This window comes from Dichomitus squalens, assembly GCF_000275845.1.
Source record: "Dichomitus squalens LYAD-421 SS1 unplaced genomic scaffold DICSQscaffold_5, whole genome shotgun sequence".
NCBI lineage: Eukaryota > Fungi > Basidiomycota > Agaricomycetes > Polyporales > Polyporaceae > Dichomitus > Dichomitus squalens.
In genome coordinates this window covers 855,724-874,284 of record NW_006766887.1, presented here as the reverse complement: position 1 = coordinate 874,284, position 18,561 = coordinate 855,724, and the positions used below count along the sequence as shown (strand labels likewise).

Sequence of the window (18,561 nt, the reverse complement as noted above, 5' to 3'; positions counted from 1 at the left end):
AGGACGGTCGACGCGGTTCCCTCGAGCGCTTTGGCTGCTGTTTCCCGGCGCGTCACAGGCGGCGGAGCCTGAAATCCTTCCTTGCACTGAATCACTATGGTCGGTTGCCAATGCCTTGCTATACCGGAGTATCGCGCTGAACGACGTTTACGAAGGCCGCACAGCAATCACAGAGCATTCAGACGCTGCTCGAAGCTGAAAAGGAGGCCGCAAAGGTCGTGCAGCAGGCTCGCCAATGTCCGTTCACTCTCTAGGGCATTGTACAAACTGGCGGCGAGCTCACGTCATTGACATCCCAGATCGTGTTCAGAGGCTAAAAGATGCACGCTCTGAGGCTGAGAAAGAGATAGAGGAGTACAAGAAGACGAAGGAGCAGGAGTTCAAGGCGTTCGAGCAGTCTGTACGTTCTGTGCTGTCCATGATCTTACCCGACCTCCCCGACGCTCATTGCACACCCTGGTCATACCTTCAACCGAAATAGCATGCGGGTACCACCCAGACTGTCCAGGCGCGGATTGATAAGGAGACCGAGGTGAAACAGAAGGAGATCCGTGCAGCGTACGAGGGAAACAAGGACAAGGTTGTCCAGAAGCTCCTCGACCGCGTCATCCTCGTCAAACCCGAGCTGCACCGCAACCTTAAGAAGCAGCAGTAGACGCATCTGTTACAGGTGCTGTAGCCGTTCCGCCTCCCTGCTGCTCTTGCTTCCGCCCCTGTGGTGGACCTCGCTTGGACGCGTACGATCAACGATTACACGGACTATGACGCATCCGCACACCATGGCAGACTGGGCACACATATTGTATAATTACAAATTCATATACCCGAGCATACTTTTGATCGCCAAAAGTATCTGTTAGACGAAGGCAGAACGAACGACAATGACTGACAATGTGCCTGCTAACAACTAGTACTGTACCAATGCAGCAGAACATCGAAGAATACTAGATATGGACATAGCTGCTATTATTACACTAGCATTCTACAAACGCGTCGCTGCTCATGTGAAATCGATACGACCCGTACACTCCGAGTTGAAAGAATTCGAATCATACACCAAGAACGTCCAACCTTATGTATCATGGCTCATACTGTATGCAAAAGGAAGCCCCAAGACGATGGATTCAAGAGGCCAGTAAGGAACCCAAGGTGAGACTGGAAAATCCTCGGACAACACCAAACACCCACCCCCAACGGTCGAAAATGCTACCGAGGGCAGCGCTCATGGTCGCCCGCCGCCCCCGGCATCGACGAGCCAGTTCATCCCGGCAGGCATGGCGGCGGCAGACCCAGGATTCAACTGCTGCCCCCGGCCCGATCCCGTCCCGGCGCTCGGAGGGCTCCCCAGGCCCTGCGGCCCAAGCGAGAGCGAGCTCGCGAACGCCTCGAACGGCGCCTTCATGTTCAGCGAGTCCAGGAGGCCGGCCTGCTGCAGCGATGGCAGGCTCGTGCGCGGGGCGACGACCCCGGCTCCCCCTGCCCCGACGCCCACCAGCCGCGAGTCAAGGTCTAGCAGCGTGTTGGTCCGGAGGAGAGCGCGCGGGTCCCCACTCTCCCTGCGGCCCTCGTACGGCTGCGCATGTAGGGCGACTGCCTCGGGAGAGGAGTGCGAGGACGTCGGCGAGTTCGAGCTGGACTTGGAGGAGGGGGGCTCGCGGGGCTGATACAGTGCCTGTTGCTTCTGCTGCTGCTGTTGCTGCTGCTGCGCTGCCAGTGCTTGCTCCTTGGCCTTGGCCTGGCTCTGCCGCCATTGCTCGGCGACGATCACGACTTTGAAACCCCACAGTTTCTCGAAGTCGCGGTCCCACACCTGCACCTGCGGGTCGTCGGGGCTATACTTGCTGTAGGACTGCCCCCAATGAACGCAATCAAGCGATGAGCAGACAGCAGATCAGACATTTCAAGACGCAATTGTATAGACCTCACCCAAAGCGCGCAAGCCGCTGATCGTAGCGAGTGTATGTACGGTGTCCAATGCGCATTTGAAAACAGAAGGTGCTTATCAGATGTCTGCCGGCGGCATTTGCGAAGCGCAGTGAACCAGGGGTACGTACAAAGTATGGATGTCTTGGCCCGCGTACCGGCGGCATTGAAGATCAGATTGAGCTGGTTGCGGACCCAAGGGATCGGTTCCGTTAGTGTGCCTTCACCCTGCATACGGAAAAGGTTAATACTGGCACAGGGCGGAGTGAGGGCGGAAATAGCAGCATATCTAACAAGAGGATAGCTTGGCGTACCTCGTGTACTGCGAGGTAGCAGCATGGATACATTGCATGCATGAAGCAGAAAGACCAGGCACCAGAGTTCGAGGAGGTCTCAAACATAGTGACCTGCGTCTCCAGGTTGTCCTCGGTGAATTGTAGGTGACTAGGTAATGAAGCATGCCAATCCTATGTCGTTAGGTTAGTAGTAGAACATAACGAAGGCAAGACAAACTACCTCTAGCCGCTTGCGGAGACTAGGCATAGCGGCGGCACGGGCGGGACCTTCCTTGGTGGCTAGCAGAAGCCCTCTCAGCACCAAGAGCAAGCTTGATTTCGAGCAAGTACGCACTTAACACAACCTCCACATTATGATAGATCTCCATGATACGGAGCATGTGGCCAAATTGCGACGCATACCTCGTCCGAGGTGCAGGTCGACGTAAGTATTCAGAGGCTAAAAGTCAGCCGGCAAAATCGATGTCAGCCAGATGTGAGAGAGCGTCTGCGCGCGTTTGGGGCAAAGATTAGCACGTACTAGCGGAGCTTGTCACCGACGTCAATTCAAACGTCGTCTCGTCGATGGGCAACCGCACTACGTCCGCGAGTTCGACCATGCGCGGCCGGACGTCCCGGTGCGTGTAGATGTTGCTGATCCACGCCATAAGCTGGATCAGCCAGAAGCAGCGCCGGGTGCACTCCCGGTCAACAAAGTCCATCAGTGCGCCCGGGTCTGTGGGCGAAGGGGGGGCCGAGTTATCTGGTCGGTCCACCTCGAGGCTGCCTTCCAGTACCTGGAGCGCCAGTTCTGCGGAGGGCGACGAATCAGGTGAGCGGGTGGTTTATTTTTACCGAGGAGTGCCGGCGGGAACGTGAGTGCGGACAAGAAGACTTACCGAAGTACCTGAAGTGACGAGTCCACGAGTGGCTGGCGGCGATCTCGTGCATCTCGAGCAAGCAAAGCGCTTGAGCCGTGCTCACCGTCGGCTTGCAAAGTAACCTCCCCGAGTTGTCAAACATCAAGCTCAATGCGTCTTGGAAGAAAGGGACCCCAGCGAGGCGCGAATGAGATGCCTTGCTTGCGATAGCCTTGGACAAAGGCGCAGCAACAGCGCATACAGCCAGGAGCAAGTACGTTGGTACCTTGCTTAGTGCGAGATCGGCGGAGAAAGAGGGTTTGTGAATGATCATGCGCTGCGGGTTGCAGTGGGCGAAGAATACTATTGGAGGGACTGCGCGTCAATACACGACGGGCGGTGAACCAACGGTTCGATACGAACTGTTCACGAGCTCATGTGTTATTGCGGGGTCGGGAGTTTGGGTGAACACCTCCGGAGAGGCAGCGCCTTTGGAAGCCAATGGAGGACTAGTGTCCGGGGCACCTGGGCCTTTCCGGGATCGTTTTGTGGTCGGATCTCGTTCGACTCCACCCTGCGGATTGACCGGAGGGCTTGACAAGGTGGCTTGACCCGCCCAGGGTGGAGTCTCAGCTGCCGGGTGTGCCTGGGAAACACGCATGGTTAACATGGGACGTAAGCAGTATCGCGAAGGTGAGGTACCGTAGCAACATCGGCTGGTCTTACAGGGTGGGTATTTCGAGGTGCAGGGACAGGTCTCCCCGCAGCATCGGTGTATGTGCAGTTCTTAGACGCATAATAGCTAGGATGAGGTGAGTATACGGTGCTCGAGCGCTCTGAGATATGCACCTACCAATTGCTGCAGGGAGCTGGTGGAACGGAAATTCAGTGCAGTCCGCCACGCTGAGAGTATGCACGCGTGCTTACCCGTCCCATCGCACCTGCGCTTGCTCTTATGGCATGCATCGCAAGCCTGAAGCAATATTTAGAACAAGCGACGCGTGAAGGCCAAGGTATATGCGCACCTTGCTGAGACGCTTCCGCTTGCCACCTTTGACGAATGCCACGGATAGCTGCTCGTGCTCCGGGGATCCCCCATCAGGAGGATTGGAGAATGCCATGTTTGTGGGCGAAGATATGGGCGCAGAAGCAAGAGGATGATGCGAGGGACTAGGTGGAGACTCGGAGGGAGAAGCCATGTGAGAAGGAGGGCGATGAGAGATGGTGCGGAATGGCAACCGTCAACAGGGTGGGCTCGTTCGGGGGGGAAGATGAGGTGCGCGACGGCAGAGACAGCGCTGAGATAGCGGCGGAGGACTGAGGGCGGCGTTGAGGGATACGAGGGGCGGAAGAGCGTGGAAAGGAAACTATGTTGCGAGGAAGCCAAGAGAGCTTTAACGGGCGGATGTCATGGGGGTATAATTGCGGCTACGGGAGAACGAACGCGACTCGGCGGCTACTTGACCGAGACACCTCTCTTCTTCCGTCCCACTCCCCCGGGCCCGACTCTTACCGCGGCATCCTCTCGACACTCCGTCATACGTAACCGACGCCTTTCCCGTGTGCCCGTCCTGCCTCCTCGCCGCGCAGGCCCAAGCGCGTGCTGGGCTATGAGCTGAAGGCCCATTTTCGCGAGGTCAATGACAGCGTATGTCCTGCCGAGGCTTGCGGACGTACTACGGACAATCTTCTGCTGCGGCGCCTCCGGAATGTCCTGAGAAGGTCGTTTACGCCGCCGGCATTCGACAGAGTTCCATAGCCGGCGGTCTTCCCCGGATTCCGCGCTGGGGTGGCGGTGTGCCTAATTCTCGTCGCTGTGTCGACCGTTCCTGAAACAATCCACACCCAAATATGTCTTATGTAACATGCACATGCACTTCGACGCGACAGCCCTCTCTGGTCACTTGGCGAGTCGGCGTCGTTGGTCCGTGTTTCCCTCCTCTGAATGGTCTCCTTGTCCCGCTTCAGAAATCTGAAAGCCAATGCTTCTCGAACGAACACAGCCCATCTCGCACTGCTACTGATCACAGGCGATCGATTGGCCTCAAGGCCACACACCTTGCCGACGATACCACCCCAAACCATCCACACACGCCGTTCGAGCAGCAATTAATGGAAATCATGAGGCTCGCATCGTGGATAGCTGCGTGCCTCGCGCTGATGCTTGTGTAAGCAGCCGGCGGTTCAATTCCATGATTGACATGCATCAAGCAAAGTTGTGGTATTTATCATCCGACACGTCCCAGTGGCCCGACAAATCAGATCAGAGCGGCGTGGATAGTAAAAGTCGTGCAAGCGTGTCATCATAGCTGCCCGGCCGCCGGCACGGCGAGATGTACGGTACGAACAATTTTGCTAACGCTACATGGTTTAGTCGAACAGACCGAAGCCCATGTCGTCGTCGGACTCCTCCTGTAAAGTCATAAACAGATGGTCAACAACTGCTATAAGGATTTCAAGTAGACGAGGCCAACTGACCTTCTCTTCCTCCTTCTTCTCCTCCTTCTTCTCTTCCGCAGCAGCAGCAGGGGCGCCACTAGCAGCAGCACCTCCAGAGGACGCAGCAACAGCACCACCAGAGGGGACCTGTAACGATTCAAATTAACGTAAGCTTCCCGACAGTGGGCTGCCACACGATGATTAGGACGTACCGAAGCGAGCTTGGCGGAGCCCTCAGCGATCAGCGCGCTGACATCCTTGCCGTCGAGCTCAGAGATGAGCTTCTCGAGGCGCTCATCGTCGGCCTCAATGCCGACAGCACCGAGGACCTTCTTGACATCCGCCGCGGAGGGGCTAGCGTTACCGCCGATCTGGAGGAGAAGGTAGGCAGCGAGGTGACGCATCTGTAGGCCACGGCAAGAGAACCGGGTTAACGGGCCAAACTTCGGCTTGCACAAGCGTGACTTGCGAGACACGCACAGTGGTAGATTTGGGTGGTTATGAGAGGTAGATCGGTAGCCACAAATCACTGTATGATGCGCGCAATGTTAGATACTGTTCAACGATGCAGCGGACAGCGAGCACACCTTTTAATCCGCGAGGGAAGACCTGTGGATTCTATCCGAGGACGATGGGGTGAATTACACTCTGCCTGATCGACTCAAGCCCAGGGCGGGCCCGCGCCGGTGGCTGAGAACTATACAGCTGTGTTCCCACGTTCCTTGCACCGGCGGGCAGCCACTCGTCTTGTTTCAAACTCCGTCACAAAGCCGCCCAAGAGCAAGGCCCCTTCAGTCCCACCGCAAGACCGCCAACGACACCCTCAAGATGGTGAGTACTGCCCATTTGGTCGTGTGTAGAGAACGATGCGGAAGTGCTGACGGCTCGTTGCATGGGGCTTTTGTAGGCTGATTCCTCTGTTACCGACCCCCAAGTCGCCGCCGACCTCAAGAAGAAGCGGACGTTCCGTACCTTCTCCTACCGTGGGGTGGAGCTCGATAAGCTCCTTGACCTGAGCAATGAGGAAGTGCGTATATACTGCTCGCAATGTATTGCTTTGGTTCTGACCCGAACACACACAGTTCGTCGAGGTACGCTAATACATGAAATGGAACCCGCGCACAAACAAGACATCTCACCAACTTCTCCCTCTCGTCTTCGGTTAGATCGTCCATGCTCGTGCCCGCAGGCGGTTCCAGCGCGGTCTCAAGCGCAAGCCCATGGGCTTGATCAAGAAGCTCCGCAAGGCGAAGAAGGAGGCACCACCCAACGAAAAGCCCGCGGTTGTGAAGACCCACCTCCGTGACATGATTATCGTCCCTGAGATGATCGGCTCCGTCGTCGGCATCTACAACGGCAAGGTGCGTTCTCAATTCCATGAAGAGAAGTTGAGAGGTTGGAGGACTGACTTGAATCATCGCTTCGGGTTATCAGGTCTTCAACTCCGTCGAGATCAAGCCTGAGATGGTTGGCCACTACCTCGCCGAGTTTTCGTGCTCGTACAAGCCTGTCAAGCACGGTCGTCCGGGTATTGGTGCCACCCACTCCTCGCGATTGTAGGTTCATCTCGAGTTCACCTAGGTGCTGTGAGAGTCTGACGGTTTGGTGCAGCATCCCCCTCAAGTAGAGGACCGGGTTTTACGACTGTTTATGTTGTTGCTTTTATTCCTCATCATCCATGTGCAGTAGTCCAAAATATTATGCAACATGCATACTATGCGCACCCCGGAACGCATACTCGTCTGCATCGCACGATGACGAAGCTCAACTGTGGGATCGTATCGTGTCGACTGGTACAGGCAGCATCGGGACACGGATGTTGTATTTGCAAGAGTTCGCACATTTTGAGTAACGCACGCACAATCCAAATTTCACCATTCGTTGACCCAGAGGCAGGTCTGAGAGGGTATAGATGTTTGTCCATGCTATAGGTTAAGTGAGTAAGGTGAAGTACAGTTACGCGGCAAATTTAGAGAGGGATAAGGAGGGACGAGAGACAAGCGCGTTGGCAATGGGATGCATGGAAGCAGTACTGATTATATAGAGAGGGAATGAGTGCAGGTGCTACCGTGACGATGCGCAATGGTGATGTGCAGAGGAGTCCGACCTGACCATAGACTGAAAACTAGACAAGGGTGGGTCATGTGTACGTGCGATGTGCTCAATGCTCAATGCTCAGCGACTCGACGCGGCGGGTACGGTATACGGCGTGAGGGACGGAGTAAGGTGAGGATGAAATGCAATGCAGATGTCGTAAGCGGAGGAGCCAGAAGCAGGGTGCAAGAGCAAAGGGACGGAATGGTGCCGGAGAGCGGTTACCGTTGCTGGTGCTGTCCGTTCGGGACATAAGGATGCGGACTCTCGCTGCTGGTCCTCGATGACGGGTTCACGCTGGTATTGATGAACGACGATGGACGCGACGATGGCCTGTTCGGGTCCTGTACACCTGGAGGCCGCTCCATCCCCCAGTCCGGGCTCGGGCTTTGCATGCCCTGCATGTTGGCGGGCATTCGCGGCTGTGGCGAGTGAATGGCACCCATCGAGGGCTGCGATGTCGGCTGGGGGTTCCCTGTTGGTGGCGGATAGGAGAATGGCGAGTGCTGCATTGGTGGAGGTTGTTGCCGCTGCGGGGAGAGACCATTCCGGAGCACACTGTCAGATGGTGTGGGGTTGGCCATGGGGGGCCTATCCAGGAATTGTGGGTTGGACTGCGTTGACCTGTATGGAACGAATGAGATGGGTCGGTTGCCATCTATGATCGAGATGTCCTACCTTGGTGGCATTGAGCGCATATCCTCGGGCCGTGGTGTGCCCGGATTGAAGTTAAATGTCGCATTGCCGATAGTCGGCGATATGAGGCCCGGTGTCCTGCCACCCGACTTGAGGCGCATATATGCGTCAACCTTCTTCAGGAATTCCCTGCTTGGAAGCTCCATGCAGTTGGCGAAGTATTCCTCATCTGCGAGAATGGGCAAGAACTCCTCAGGGACGCAGTAAAACTGGTCCTGATTCTCTAGCAGCGCGGTGACGACCCTAATCGACCCGAAACTTTCGTCTCTCACGGCGTTTTGTCCACGGGAGTACAGAATACTCGGGCAAATGACCGTCGCAAGGTTCTGTAAGTCCATCTTGCTACCTGTCTCCTCGTCCAAGTGCGCGAAGGACGCGACCCATTTCAAGAAGACAAAGAGCACTTCGAGCGTATCGCGGTGCGCTTTAGGCAAGATGAGCGACACCATGTGCAGCATCCGATTCCTCTCCTGCTCGGTTGGAAGCGCTGCGGTACGGAGTTAGCATACTCAGACAGATAGCTCTAGAAAGATAGCGCACATTGAGTCGCGATGAACAGCCGATGCAACTTGAATGTCATGAGGGGATCAGGAAGATCTCGGAAGAACTTCTTTAGAAGCGCCGCAAGTTGTACTGGGTTGTCCTGCGTGAGGTCAACGGACGACGCGTCACGGTCGATTGCTTCGGTGAGGTCTTTCAAGCGGCGGATGTTGCCATTTCGCCGGAAAATACCCTCAATAGACATGTCTAGAGTGGTCTATATCAGAGACGCCGCGTCGATGAGGAAAGTATGACATACCCATTTGCCGCATGGCAGAGATGGCATCATCAACGAAACTCGGGATGCGGAGAGGCGTGCGTCCAGCACCGAGAAGAGAGTCCGCACCCTCGCGCTCTACCAAAAGTTCCAGAGGTACACCGAAGACCCCTACAAGCGACCAGATGGATATAAGTCGTACCACAGCCAAGAAGGCCGACTCGACGTACCTTTCTTCTTCACGTTCTTCTTGTCGTTGCCTGGCTTGAACAACTTGTTCCAGAACGAGCTCTTCTTGGTCTCAACCAACTCAAGGATCTCGTCCAGATCGAACTGATCCCTGAGCGGCGACCTCTGGAGGACCAGCACGGCGCAGTGCTTGACGATCGCGAGCTGGAGAGGGTTCAGGTCCCCGATGTATGGTATCGAGCTCTGGCTGGGCAGCGACCGTCTCTGCTCTCGCGCTTGCGCCGCCTCCACCAGCTGCGGGATGTCTGCAAGGGTGATGCCGTCCTCGATGCCCCCAACCATCTGCTCGTCCTGGTTGACGCCTGCGGGTGAGCTGGGCCCAGACTCGTCGACAATCTTGATCGCGGTGTTCCCTCGCGCAAAGGCAGGTCGGATGACCTGCGACCCCACATTGGTGTCGATCATCCCGGGCGATGGCAGCGATCGCTGTGGCTGCTGGGAGTACGACTGCTGAGTGTGGATGAGCGGCGCCTTCTGGCTTCGCGCCGTCCCATGCTGTGCGACCTGGGGCGCGGGTGTGCGTGCGCCAGACGTGACCTCGTGCGGACGGTGAGCGAGGTCCGAAGGATGAGCATGGGCGACTTTGCCGGCTGGGCTCTCGACGATTGTTGACCGCTTCGGTACCCGCGCGGTGGAGGACAATTTCCGATCCAGATGCACAGAGCGGAGACGATTGATGTCGCCGGAGTTCCGGTAGGGGTCCTCGTCGGGTTCGCGCGATTGACCTTGTCCTGGCAATGCAGCTGCGGGGAGGTCAGCGGAGAGCGCACCGGTGAAACGAGAAGCATACCGGGAGACAGAGGGACGACGCCTCGCTTCTTCAACAGCACATACAACCGCCGTAGGGCCACATTCAGCAAAAAGGCGTACTGCTCCAAGCGCGAAACGGCCTGGAACCCGGCACGGCAACCAGCATGCGCGTGTTCTGTGCAGAGGATGACGGTCGGCACGACGCCGAAAGACGTGGTCTCCTTCACCGACTCCACCTCATACGTGAAGGCGCCGACGTTCGCTGGCGGCCGCCGCGCAGTTGAAGCCTTGGGTTTGCCTTCCTTCTCCTGGCCGGCCTGCGAGCCGTCCTTATCCTTGTCCTCCAAGGCCTTTGGTTCTTTAACTGTTGGCATTGCCGCAGCCTTACCGCAAGTTTGGCAGGTGAGACAGTGAGAGTGCCACCGCTGGTACGTTCCTAGGCGCACGCAATCTTCTTCGACTGTCTGATTGCACTTGATGCACAGGTCCGATGGGGGGTGGACGACGGGGACTTTGGCGAGAAGCGGGTCCTTGGGTGCGGCGCTGAAAGGGCTTTCGCCAGCATTCTCCGGCGCAAGACTCTTGAAACCGTAGGTGACACCCTGGGTCCCAAGGTTGCCAGAATCGCTCTGCGGGATCAGCTCCCCATTCGCGCGCTTCATAATACGCCTTGCGGAAGGGTTGCTGCCCTGGATGGCGAGCATATGCAGCTTGTCCAGGAAGTTGGTGATCGCCTCGCGCACATCTTGCTCTCGCTCGAGCTTCAAGGCACCTGTGAGCGCGATACGGATGAGAATCTTGAGGTAGTGCGCCAGCCCAGTGACCAGGGCGAGCAGCTCCTGGGTCATGCCCATCCGCCGGGCGCCAGTCTCTTGCGTATGAGATAGAAGGGTGAAGAGATCCACGGTCTTTCGGCACAGCATTCTCGCCTCGCGAACGTGCGACATGCCTGACGTATTACCAAGACATTAGCGTGGAGGAACAAGAGAAAGGCAAACGCCTAACCTTTGAGTTTCAGCCGGGCGAAATGGTATTCCAGGTCGTCGATGGTTGCGAAGAGGACTTCGACATGCAAAATGAACCTCTCGGCCATCCGGATGGCGTCCAGGTATTGCCCATTGCTGACTTGCCTCAGCATATCAGAAATACACGCAGCGCTCGACTCCTCGAAGGAGGACAGTACGCTATCCCAAGTCAGGCGGACGCACATCAAGCATGTAAGGTAGCCGACTCACGTCCATATCCGATACACCTGCTGTTCCATCCGTATCTGCTTCTCTCGTAGAGATTGCGCCGTCTCCATGCGCTCCTCTTCGACATAAGGAGGCTCCGTCGGCTGGGTAGGCTCGCCATCCTCCGCCGGCGGTGGTAGGCTGGTAGGTCGACGACTGGAGACTTTGACATTCCAAAACTGTCGAAAACGACTATGAAGATCATCTCCTGTCAGGAGCTATACGCAACGTACCTTATTTATCATATAGCATTCCGGATGCCAACATTCGTCCCGCGAGTTCCGGTTGATTTCCACAAATTGCTTGAGAATGGCACTGTTGCAACCAGCGCATTTGGTTGCGTATCGTGTCGAATAATGGAAATGACAATATACGTCTCCCTCATGCTCGTAGTACGAGTCTTGCGGGCCGAAGAGTGTCGGACATATCGAGCATGTGAAATGCTCGACATGGAACTTCTTGTCTGCAATGCACGTTCGCTAACTGGCGCAAGGGTTCGAGAGACGGGAGTGCTTACTGCACGCCGTAATGTAGCTTCCGCGCAGCGCCATCCCACACTTCGCGCAAATCAGATTCAAGCGCCGAAAGTAGTCCCGTTCACATAGCGGGTGTTGCTTCCCATCTTGGCCGTCAATCGGGAAGAACTTCGAGGCCACGACGGTACCGCAGTCCTGTGCAGACGTCAGCAACCGGGGTCAAGCCAAAATTGGCTGACAAAGCCTTACCATACACTTGAAGCATTGGAGGTGGTATACAGCGCCAAGGGCCCGTACAAACGCGCCCTGCATTGCTTTGCCGCAAGCCGCACATGGTCTAGTCGAACCGCAAAGTTAGACACCGGAATTGATAATCATGGCAGCATGCCAAAGGGACAGGCAAGCTACAAGACCCCGGTCGACACGAATCAGAGTGGACATCACTAGACAGAACGAAGGAGCGTTCTGGCCCCGCCCACTGGTCAGGCCAAGAGCCAAGGCTGGTGATCTTGGCTCGCTGTACGTGATTCCAACTCATAGCCTCCGTGGATCTCATCGACGGCCAGAAACTAGGTCAAGAGTGTAAAAGGACTCACGTGGAAGCGACGCTCGTGCTGGTGTGCGTCGTCGTCGAGCCTCCTCCTAGCTGGCTCCCACCGGGCGTAGAAGATTCAGAACCTAGAGACGAGTCGGAGTGCATGCTCTGTCGGCGGCTCCGTGAGGATTCAGAGTGATCGGATGAAGATGGGGGGAGGGGGTGGTGATTGGAGCTGCTGCCAGGAGTGCCAGGGCGACTGGACGCCATGAAGGGAGGAGCGGGGGACTGAGAGAGAGCGCGGTCAGTGAACGAGGGATCATTCGAGGCCCAGGACGACGAGTGATTGAGGTCCTCGCTGCGGGCATGGGGTCGGTCGTCCGTCCGAGGCTGTCGCTGATCTAGGTCGTACGGGGTGCCAAGCGTAGCCGCCTTGACAGGTACGGGAGTGCGATCTGAAGCATAATGCTCAGGGCGGGGAGACGAGGACGAGAAGCCGTTTGCGTGAGCGGTGGGGGGAGGGTCGAGATCATGGTCTGAATCCGGGTCGGAAGCTATGGCCATGTAGGCGAGAGTCGCGGAGTCGCTGCTAGAGGACTGGGAGGAGATGGAGAGCTGCTGTTTCTGGTGGTCGGGCCCGCTCATGGCTGCGACGGCGCCGCTCTGGGATGGGTTGCGGGCTGAGTGCGGGCGTCGGGGGCGGGCGAGGGTGGCCAGAGGGTATTAGCAGACGGGAACCAGCTCACTCTCGACGTCGATGCTTTCGGATCACCAATTTCGCCTCCATCCAGCCGTGACTCTTACCCACGTGGCAGCGTGTCACACCGCTACGCTCCACCGGATCCTCTGTCTCAAGCAGCTGACCCGCACTTTCACTGCCATCGTCTTCCAAGAATGCACACAAATAGTACCCTTAAAGGGTCAACAATTGAACTCGAAGGCGGTTCGATGCGGAAGCAGTCGACTTTACACCCTAATACCCGTCTGGGCAGTGCTACTCGGGTTTCTACACTGGAATCGGTTGGAATGCCCGCAGACATGATAGATACAGCGCATGCCCTCACAGCATCCAGGAGACGTTCATTCTTATCACGCCTGGAACTCGTCGGCATTCAGGATCAGAGTTGTGAAAAATTTGATCTGTTCGTAGAACGCGTCGGCCACCAGGACTGCCAATCCTTCAGTCAGCACCCGAAGCGTCAATGTCCGTCTCTGACACTCACATTCGTTGATCGTGTGTACACCACTGGCGATCCCCGTGGTGTTTCCACCGTTGTGGTGGTTGTAGCGGTAGATGTGCGGCGTGAGTGCCCAGTAGTACCGAGTGTCTGTGCGGATTCAATTGTCGGGATCGCCGCGGGTCAGCCACGGTACTGTCATCTCCCGCTCTCGCTCGGAGTCACGCACCCGTGTTTCCTGACATGATGCCCGGGGCTACGACGATGTTCTCATCTCCCGTGAGGCTCCGGTGCGCGTTGTACGTGGCCTTGATCGTCCCGGACAGCAGCGCGTACTCGGGCGCGTCGATAGGGCTAATGGGGGCAGGCGCGAGCGCAGTGCCCCACGCGTCGCTGAGGGTAAGCGTGCCGTAAGCAGGCGCGCCCTCCTCGGTCTGTTGAGACCCAAACGCCGTGTACGACAGGTTGAATTGATGGGCGAGCTGCTTCAGGAGCTCCGTGTCGTGCGCCTGGACGTCGCCGACCGAGCTGCATCACCCAGTCAGATAGTTGCCGTAACGAGGGACGCGATGCGCAGAACGGACCTATCAGTAGCGATACGATGGTTGACGACAGCCCACGCAAGCTCGGGAAGCGCGTTCGTCTTGACGCCGCCGTTGATGAGGTCGATGGCTTGGGTCGTGCCGACGAGCGCGTGGAAGGATTTGCTCTTGAAAAGTTCCTTTTGAGCGGCCTTCAACGCCTTGTCAGACTTGACGGACTTCTTGAGCGCCTTGCGGAGCTCGCCAGGGAGGTCGGGCGCGTAGGCTGCGAGACATTGGGATTTCCAATATATGGGCGTACCCCGGGAGAGCTTGGCCTCGTAGGGGTTCTCCTCGTAATGCACGAGTAGCTGCGAGAGAATACCAATGGTCTATGGCCACGTCAGTCTAAGGCATCAACAAAGGAGAATAGTTAGGCTCACAGTGTGCTGAGGAGGCACGCTGGAGTGACCACCGGGCGAGGTAACCTCCACACGAACGTCAATGTAGCCCTTCTCAGCTATGCCAGGGGTGGCGATGACGCTGCCATACTCCTGAGCGAATCCTCCTATAACGGATGTGAATTATAGCTTCCTGCCTTTATCGCGACATGACGCTTACCACCCTCATCAACGAGCAGCAGGAACGAGTTTTCACCGTACGTCTCATGCAAGTACTTGCTGATGGCCGCAGCGCCCTGTAAATACGGATATCAGCCACCAGATGTTTCGGCACGTGACCTTCAGCGAGTGGGCAGTTGCTGCATCTACGCGGGTCAACGCTGATTCTCAATTGGGCTCAACCGAGCACCCGGTGAAGTAGATGCCGATACGAGGCGAGTCAAAGTGAAGACAGACAAACGTAATTCCAATCACTTACATGTAGACCGCTGGTTTCCTCGTCAAAGCCAAATGCAAGCACAACGCCCCGAGTTGGCTGGAAACCAGCCTCCAAGAGAGACTCGATCGAAGACCTGCAACACCGAGTAAGCGACGCGAAGCAGAGTTGAAGTGCAAAAAACCTACAGTATACCGATCAAGCCGCTTTTGTCGTCAGAACTTCCACGGCCCCAGATGCGCTCCCCTTTACGCGTTCGTCAGCTATACACTCAGGATTGACTGCTCAGGGCGTACGCGACTGACCATCAAAGTAGCCGGAGAAGGGGGGGTGAGTCCATTCATCCACAGTGTCAGGGTTGACAGGAACGACGTCTTGGTGAGCGGCCAGGAGGAGAGGCTTCAATGACGCATCGGAGCCCTTCCAGACGTAAACGAGACCCCACGTGTTGACCTTTGTGAGCTCGAGCGTTGAGTGACTACAATTTCAGTGTCAGACAACTCCGCAAGTGGCCCGGCTGGCCTCCACGAATATATGCCAAGGCGAAACACCCCCTAATCGGTGGTAAGATGCGGAATACACGCCGTAACTCCATGGCGTGCTGTACCATTGAGAAAGAGCGAGTCGTGATAGGCAAGCAGCTGATTTTCCATAGTCATAGAAGCGCACCCTTGGCCTGAACACAACAGATTTCGAGATGGCAACTCACATCAACGGGAACGACTTCAGCAAATAGTCATGGAAAGGACCAAATGCCTCCCAACGCTTGTCTTCGCCTACGGGCCCCATCTTATCGTATGACTGGGTCCTGCAACGAGCACATCACGGTCAGCTCAGTCCACGTTTCCCGACTCTGCTTTGGACGTCTGAACTCACGGTACACGGACGGCCCCACCAATCCATTCGACTGCACGCGCCTTGAACGCGTCCGAGTCGAAAGTCTTGCCCAGTGAGCTCCAAAGTTCCACGTTCTTCTTCGGAACGACAGCGGTCGCCTGGGGGCATTGCTCGTCGGCCTTCCATTCGCGTTCGTGCCCGAGGCGGTCTTTCATGCAGGCGGGCACAGGAGCAAGATCGAGCGCGTTCAAGCAAGCCCAGACAGACAAGCCGAGCAGGAGAGCCTTGACGACAACGAGCCCTGCGCGGCAGCTACCCTTCTTGCGCGGTGACGCATCCGACACGGTCGAAGGGAGAAGGGCCTCTTTCACGAAGTCGTCCTTGAGCGCCATGGTGGTCGTTGTGTGAGAAGGGAAGACGAGGAAACGCGAGTCAGAATGAGGTCACGGCAGCTCCGCGCTGACAACTGCGTTCTCGCGTATTTATTCCCGAAGGCCATGTGAACGGACAGATTGTGGCAAGAAAGTGACGAATTGGCACAACGCCTTCTATCCGGGAGACGGTTTAGCAGTCGTTCTGGTGCCTTTGCTCGATCATACGAGGGCGAGGGTAGAGGCTCGCTGTGCTGATAAGTCCGTAATATCCGAAGGGACGCTCAGTTCGAAGAGGTCTTCAAACCAGGGATGGGTCACAACTTCTCCTCCCGGACATTGGCACATAGTTGTGGTTTTGCGCAACGCATAATCCATGTCCAGGACGGATAATGTCGAAGAATTGGTCAGGAATTCAACAGTATGTATATCTTGAGGGGAGGGAGCGCTACACGCCGGCACGGGCCGTGGTCTCCGGGGTCCTCCGGGGTCGCTGCGTCTGCTTGGCGGTTCCAAAATTTGGACGGTGACCTTTCGAGAGCGCGTGCTGGCGGAGGTCGACATCCACTCATGGGCTATGCACAGCGCAAGGTCGCGAACACGGCTTCCAAGCTCGCCCATGTCTCCTCCTCACACCTAAGAGCTCTTCCTCCAAAACACTCCCTCCTCCCTGCTGGCAAGGCTGCTCCACCAGCCGTCTTCGACGCGCAGGCATGGGCCGCGTCCCAACCCCCTCCTCGGTCGACACTTGCGGCCTTCGCGCATAGGATAGGCCTCGGGAAGGTTGTGCCCTCAGTGGACGTCATCGAACAGGCCTGCACGCACCCGTCCTTCGTCCACCTGCACAACCAGCAACATCCCGACCAGCCCCTACCTGCCACCAATGCCTCCCTTGCGACCCTCGGCAACTCCCTCCTCGGCATGTTTGCAACCGAGTTCGTCAACTCATCCTACCCACACCTCCCAACCCGCGTCATGAAGGCCGCAGTCAGCGCACACGTCGGTCCGACGACCTGCGCGAACCTGGCGCGTGAGATGGGTGTCACGCCCATTCTGCGCTGGCATCGCACAGTAAGTGCTGTTTGCGTCGCGCCGTTCATCTCGCTCATTTATTGCGTGCAGCCTGCAAACTTGACGCAGGGCGCCGTGCTTCACATCGACGCGCTGGCATCCGTGCCGAGAGCGCTGACCGCCTTGGTATACCAGTACCGGTCATTGCGTTCCGCACGGAGATTCGTGGAGAAATTCTTCTTCAGCAGAGAGGTCGATTTGCGGAGCATGATGAAGTTCAGGGATCCGAAGCAGACATTGCTGGCGACGGTCCAGAAGTTTGGGAGGGAGCGCCCAATATCGAGGTATGTGTCCTTCTCCATGGCTCTCGCTGTGCTCGTGTTATTACACGATGTGTTTGTTGCGAAGTGGTGCTTGTCGTACTCTTTTTTATGTGGACAGCCCAGAGTGTTGCCCGCTTGTAAGCAAAGTGGACATGAGTTGAATTTTCATCCGTTCGCGCCATTCGACAAGACTGTGTCGTCCCTGGCTCCCTCAGGCTCGCTGATGTCGCGTCTCTGAGCGCGTCTGCCAAATCTAAAGGCTGCTGTTCTTTCTATTTGGGTTGCTGGGTGCTTGGACGGTCAGTGAATCTCGGGGAATGGGGCGCAAGCCCACCCTTGCGAAGTTGTTCCTAGGGTCTGCGTCGCCAGGAAAGGCAGGCTTGGGTGTTTTCCAACGAGTATCTGGCGGGAAGTCTGAGTATGAGAAGCTGACAATGGAAATCTAGATTACTCAAAGAGACTGGTCGACTGTCGAACTCGCCAGTCTTTGTAGTGGGCATCTTCTCCGGTGCTGATAAGCTTGGGGAAGGGTTTGGCAGCTCCCTGAAAATGGCGGAATATCGGGTGAGGGCGTCGCGATCTGTGACTTTTCGTACCAGGCAGCTCATGTACCATCTTCCTGTAGGCGGCGGAGGACTCATTGTTGAGACTCTACCTGACGCGACAGCCACCACACTTACTGCAGCTTCCGACATCGACATTCCCTGACGCGCCAGGGAACGTGTTCGAGGCGACCGGCGCTGAGAGCGCATACTCGCCCGTGTCGCTCGGCGACTCGGAGGTTCTATACGGCAGTGCTGGGCGGGCGGGCGTTCGTACGCCTGGAGCGCGCTCACGAGCTGCCGAGGCCGAGGACGATTTAGAGGACTACGTACTGTAATACAGACATGCTTAATGTTCCAGGACCACCTTGCACACCCCCGTCGCAACGCTGTCGTACATGATTTGCACAAGCTGCCGTTTCTCTTGCGAGGATATAGTGCGACCACGGTCGCAGGCTCACGGTGCGCGCTGTGGGTGCGCTCCTCATCACAGTATCTGTGTCGCAGTCGATGTCGAACCCGCGGGGATATGCCGTTCTATGGGCGCTGAATGTAGCACACCCCGCTCTAGTCGTGCTTCCTCATGGCGCGTGCAAGCTGGGATTACTTATGTTCGTTGGTGAACAGTGTGAGTATGTCAGATACAGCAGATTGC

General features: G+C 56.8%; 7 protein-coding genes across 7 annotated transcripts; 3 read left to right on the top strand and 4 right to left on the bottom strand.

Moving 5' to 3' along the window:
- Positions 1 to 155: 155 nt before the first annotated feature.
- On the top strand, positions 156 to 655 carry DICSQDRAFT_54120 (V-type ATPase; the record flags this gene model as incomplete). The annotated part of the gene is made up of 3 exons (XM_007362998.1): positions 156 to 237; positions 300 to 400; positions 482 to 655. Coding segments are annotated over 3 exons (357 nt in total), but the record flags the coding sequence as incomplete, so codon positions are not given.
- A 567-nt stretch (positions 656 to 1,222) lies between these two features.
- DICSQDRAFT_53389 (uncharacterized protein) lies at positions 1,223 to 4,179 on the bottom strand (the record flags this gene model as incomplete). The annotated part of the gene is made up of 13 exons (XM_007362997.1): positions 1,223 to 1,849; positions 1,927 to 1,943; positions 2,055 to 2,151; positions 2,238 to 2,390; positions 2,440 to 2,498; positions 2,554 to 2,658; positions 2,740 to 3,009; positions 3,098 to 3,421; positions 3,482 to 3,704; positions 3,770 to 3,860; positions 3,912 to 3,927; positions 3,986 to 4,031; positions 4,084 to 4,179. 13 exons carry the CDS (start codon positions 4,177 to 4,179, stop codon positions 1,223 to 1,225), a joined length of 2,124 nt encoding a protein of 707 aa, XP_007363059.1.
- Positions 4,180 to 5,187: 1,008 nt separating this feature from the next.
- DICSQDRAFT_81409 (ribosomal protein 60S) lies at positions 5,188 to 6,027 on the bottom strand. The gene is made up of 3 exons (XM_007362996.1): positions 5,710 to 6,027; positions 5,537 to 5,644; positions 5,188 to 5,470 (listed from the first exon to the last, which is right to left on the bottom strand). Exons 1-3 carry the CDS (start codon positions 5,899 to 5,901, stop codon positions 5,429 to 5,431), a joined length of 342 nt encoding a protein of 113 aa, XP_007363058.1. The 5' UTR covers positions 5,902 to 6,027; the 3' UTR covers positions 5,188 to 5,428.
- Positions 6,028 to 6,287: 260 nt separating this feature from the next.
- DICSQDRAFT_133910 (40S ribosomal protein S15) lies at positions 6,288 to 7,378 on the top strand. Its single transcript, XM_007362995.1, has 6 exons — positions 6,288 to 6,328; positions 6,405 to 6,524; positions 6,580 to 6,588; positions 6,664 to 6,858; positions 6,932 to 7,053; positions 7,109 to 7,378. The coding sequence occupies exons 1-6, from the start codon at positions 6,326 to 6,328 to the stop codon at positions 7,122 to 7,124; spliced, it is 465 nt and encodes a 154-aa protein (XP_007363057.1). The 5' UTR covers positions 6,288 to 6,325; the 3' UTR covers positions 7,125 to 7,378.
- Positions 7,379 to 7,812: 434 nt separating this feature from the next.
- Positions 7,813 to 12,850, bottom strand: DICSQDRAFT_53226 (RhoGAP-domain-containing protein; the record flags this gene model as incomplete). The annotated part of the gene is made up of 12 exons (XM_007362994.1): positions 7,813 to 8,215; positions 8,270 to 8,774; positions 8,828 to 9,034; positions 9,087 to 9,215; positions 9,275 to 10,036; positions 10,084 to 10,992; positions 11,049 to 11,227; positions 11,279 to 11,454; positions 11,509 to 11,738; positions 11,793 to 11,946; positions 12,001 to 12,088; positions 12,348 to 12,850. 12 exons carry the CDS (start codon positions 12,848 to 12,850, stop codon positions 7,813 to 7,815), a joined length of 4,245 nt encoding a protein of 1,414 aa, XP_007363056.1.
- Positions 12,851 to 13,375: 525 nt separating this feature from the next.
- Positions 13,376 to 15,874, bottom strand: DICSQDRAFT_54156 (carboxypeptidase S; the record flags this gene model as incomplete). The annotated part of the gene is made up of 11 exons (XM_007362993.1): positions 13,376 to 13,455; positions 13,510 to 13,614; positions 13,694 to 13,992; positions 14,049 to 14,377; positions 14,429 to 14,553; positions 14,607 to 14,682; positions 14,865 to 14,958; positions 15,011 to 15,068; positions 15,128 to 15,300; positions 15,532 to 15,630; positions 15,699 to 15,874. The coding sequence occupies 11 exons, from the start codon at positions 15,872 to 15,874 to the stop codon at positions 13,376 to 13,378; spliced, it is 1,614 nt and encodes a 537-aa protein (XP_007363055.1).
- Positions 15,875 to 16,600: 726 nt separating this feature from the next.
- On the top strand, positions 16,601 to 18,287 carry DICSQDRAFT_153325 (60S ribosomal protein L3; the record flags this gene model as incomplete). The annotated part of the gene is made up of 4 exons (XM_007362992.1): positions 16,601 to 17,101; positions 17,153 to 17,385; positions 17,811 to 17,928; positions 17,990 to 18,287. 4 exons carry the CDS (start codon positions 16,601 to 16,603, stop codon positions 18,242 to 18,244), a joined length of 1,107 nt encoding a protein of 368 aa, XP_007363054.1. The 3' UTR covers positions 18,245 to 18,287.
- Between the last annotated feature and the right edge of the window lie 274 nt (positions 18,288 to 18,561).

Excerpts from the sequence above, each read along its gene's own strand:
- DICSQDRAFT_81409 (XM_007362996.1), bottom strand. The coding sequence starts at position 5,901 with ATGCGTCACCTCGCTGCCTACCTTCTCCTCCAGATCGGCGGTAACGCT. Across the intron at positions 5,645-5,709 it reads GCTCCGCCAAGCTCGCTTCG|GTCCCCTCTGGTGGTGCTGT; the intron begins GTACGTCCTAAT and ends GAATCGTTACAG. Across the intron at positions 5,471-5,536 it reads AGAAGAAGGAGGAAGAGAAG|GAGGAGTCCGACGACGACAT; the intron begins GTCAGTTGGCCT and ends ATGACTTTACAG.
- DICSQDRAFT_133910 (XM_007362995.1), top strand. Across the intron at positions 6,859-6,931 it reads TCGGCATCTACAACGGCAAG|GTCTTCAACTCCGTCGAGAT; the intron begins GTGCGTTCTCAA and ends TCGGGTTATCAG.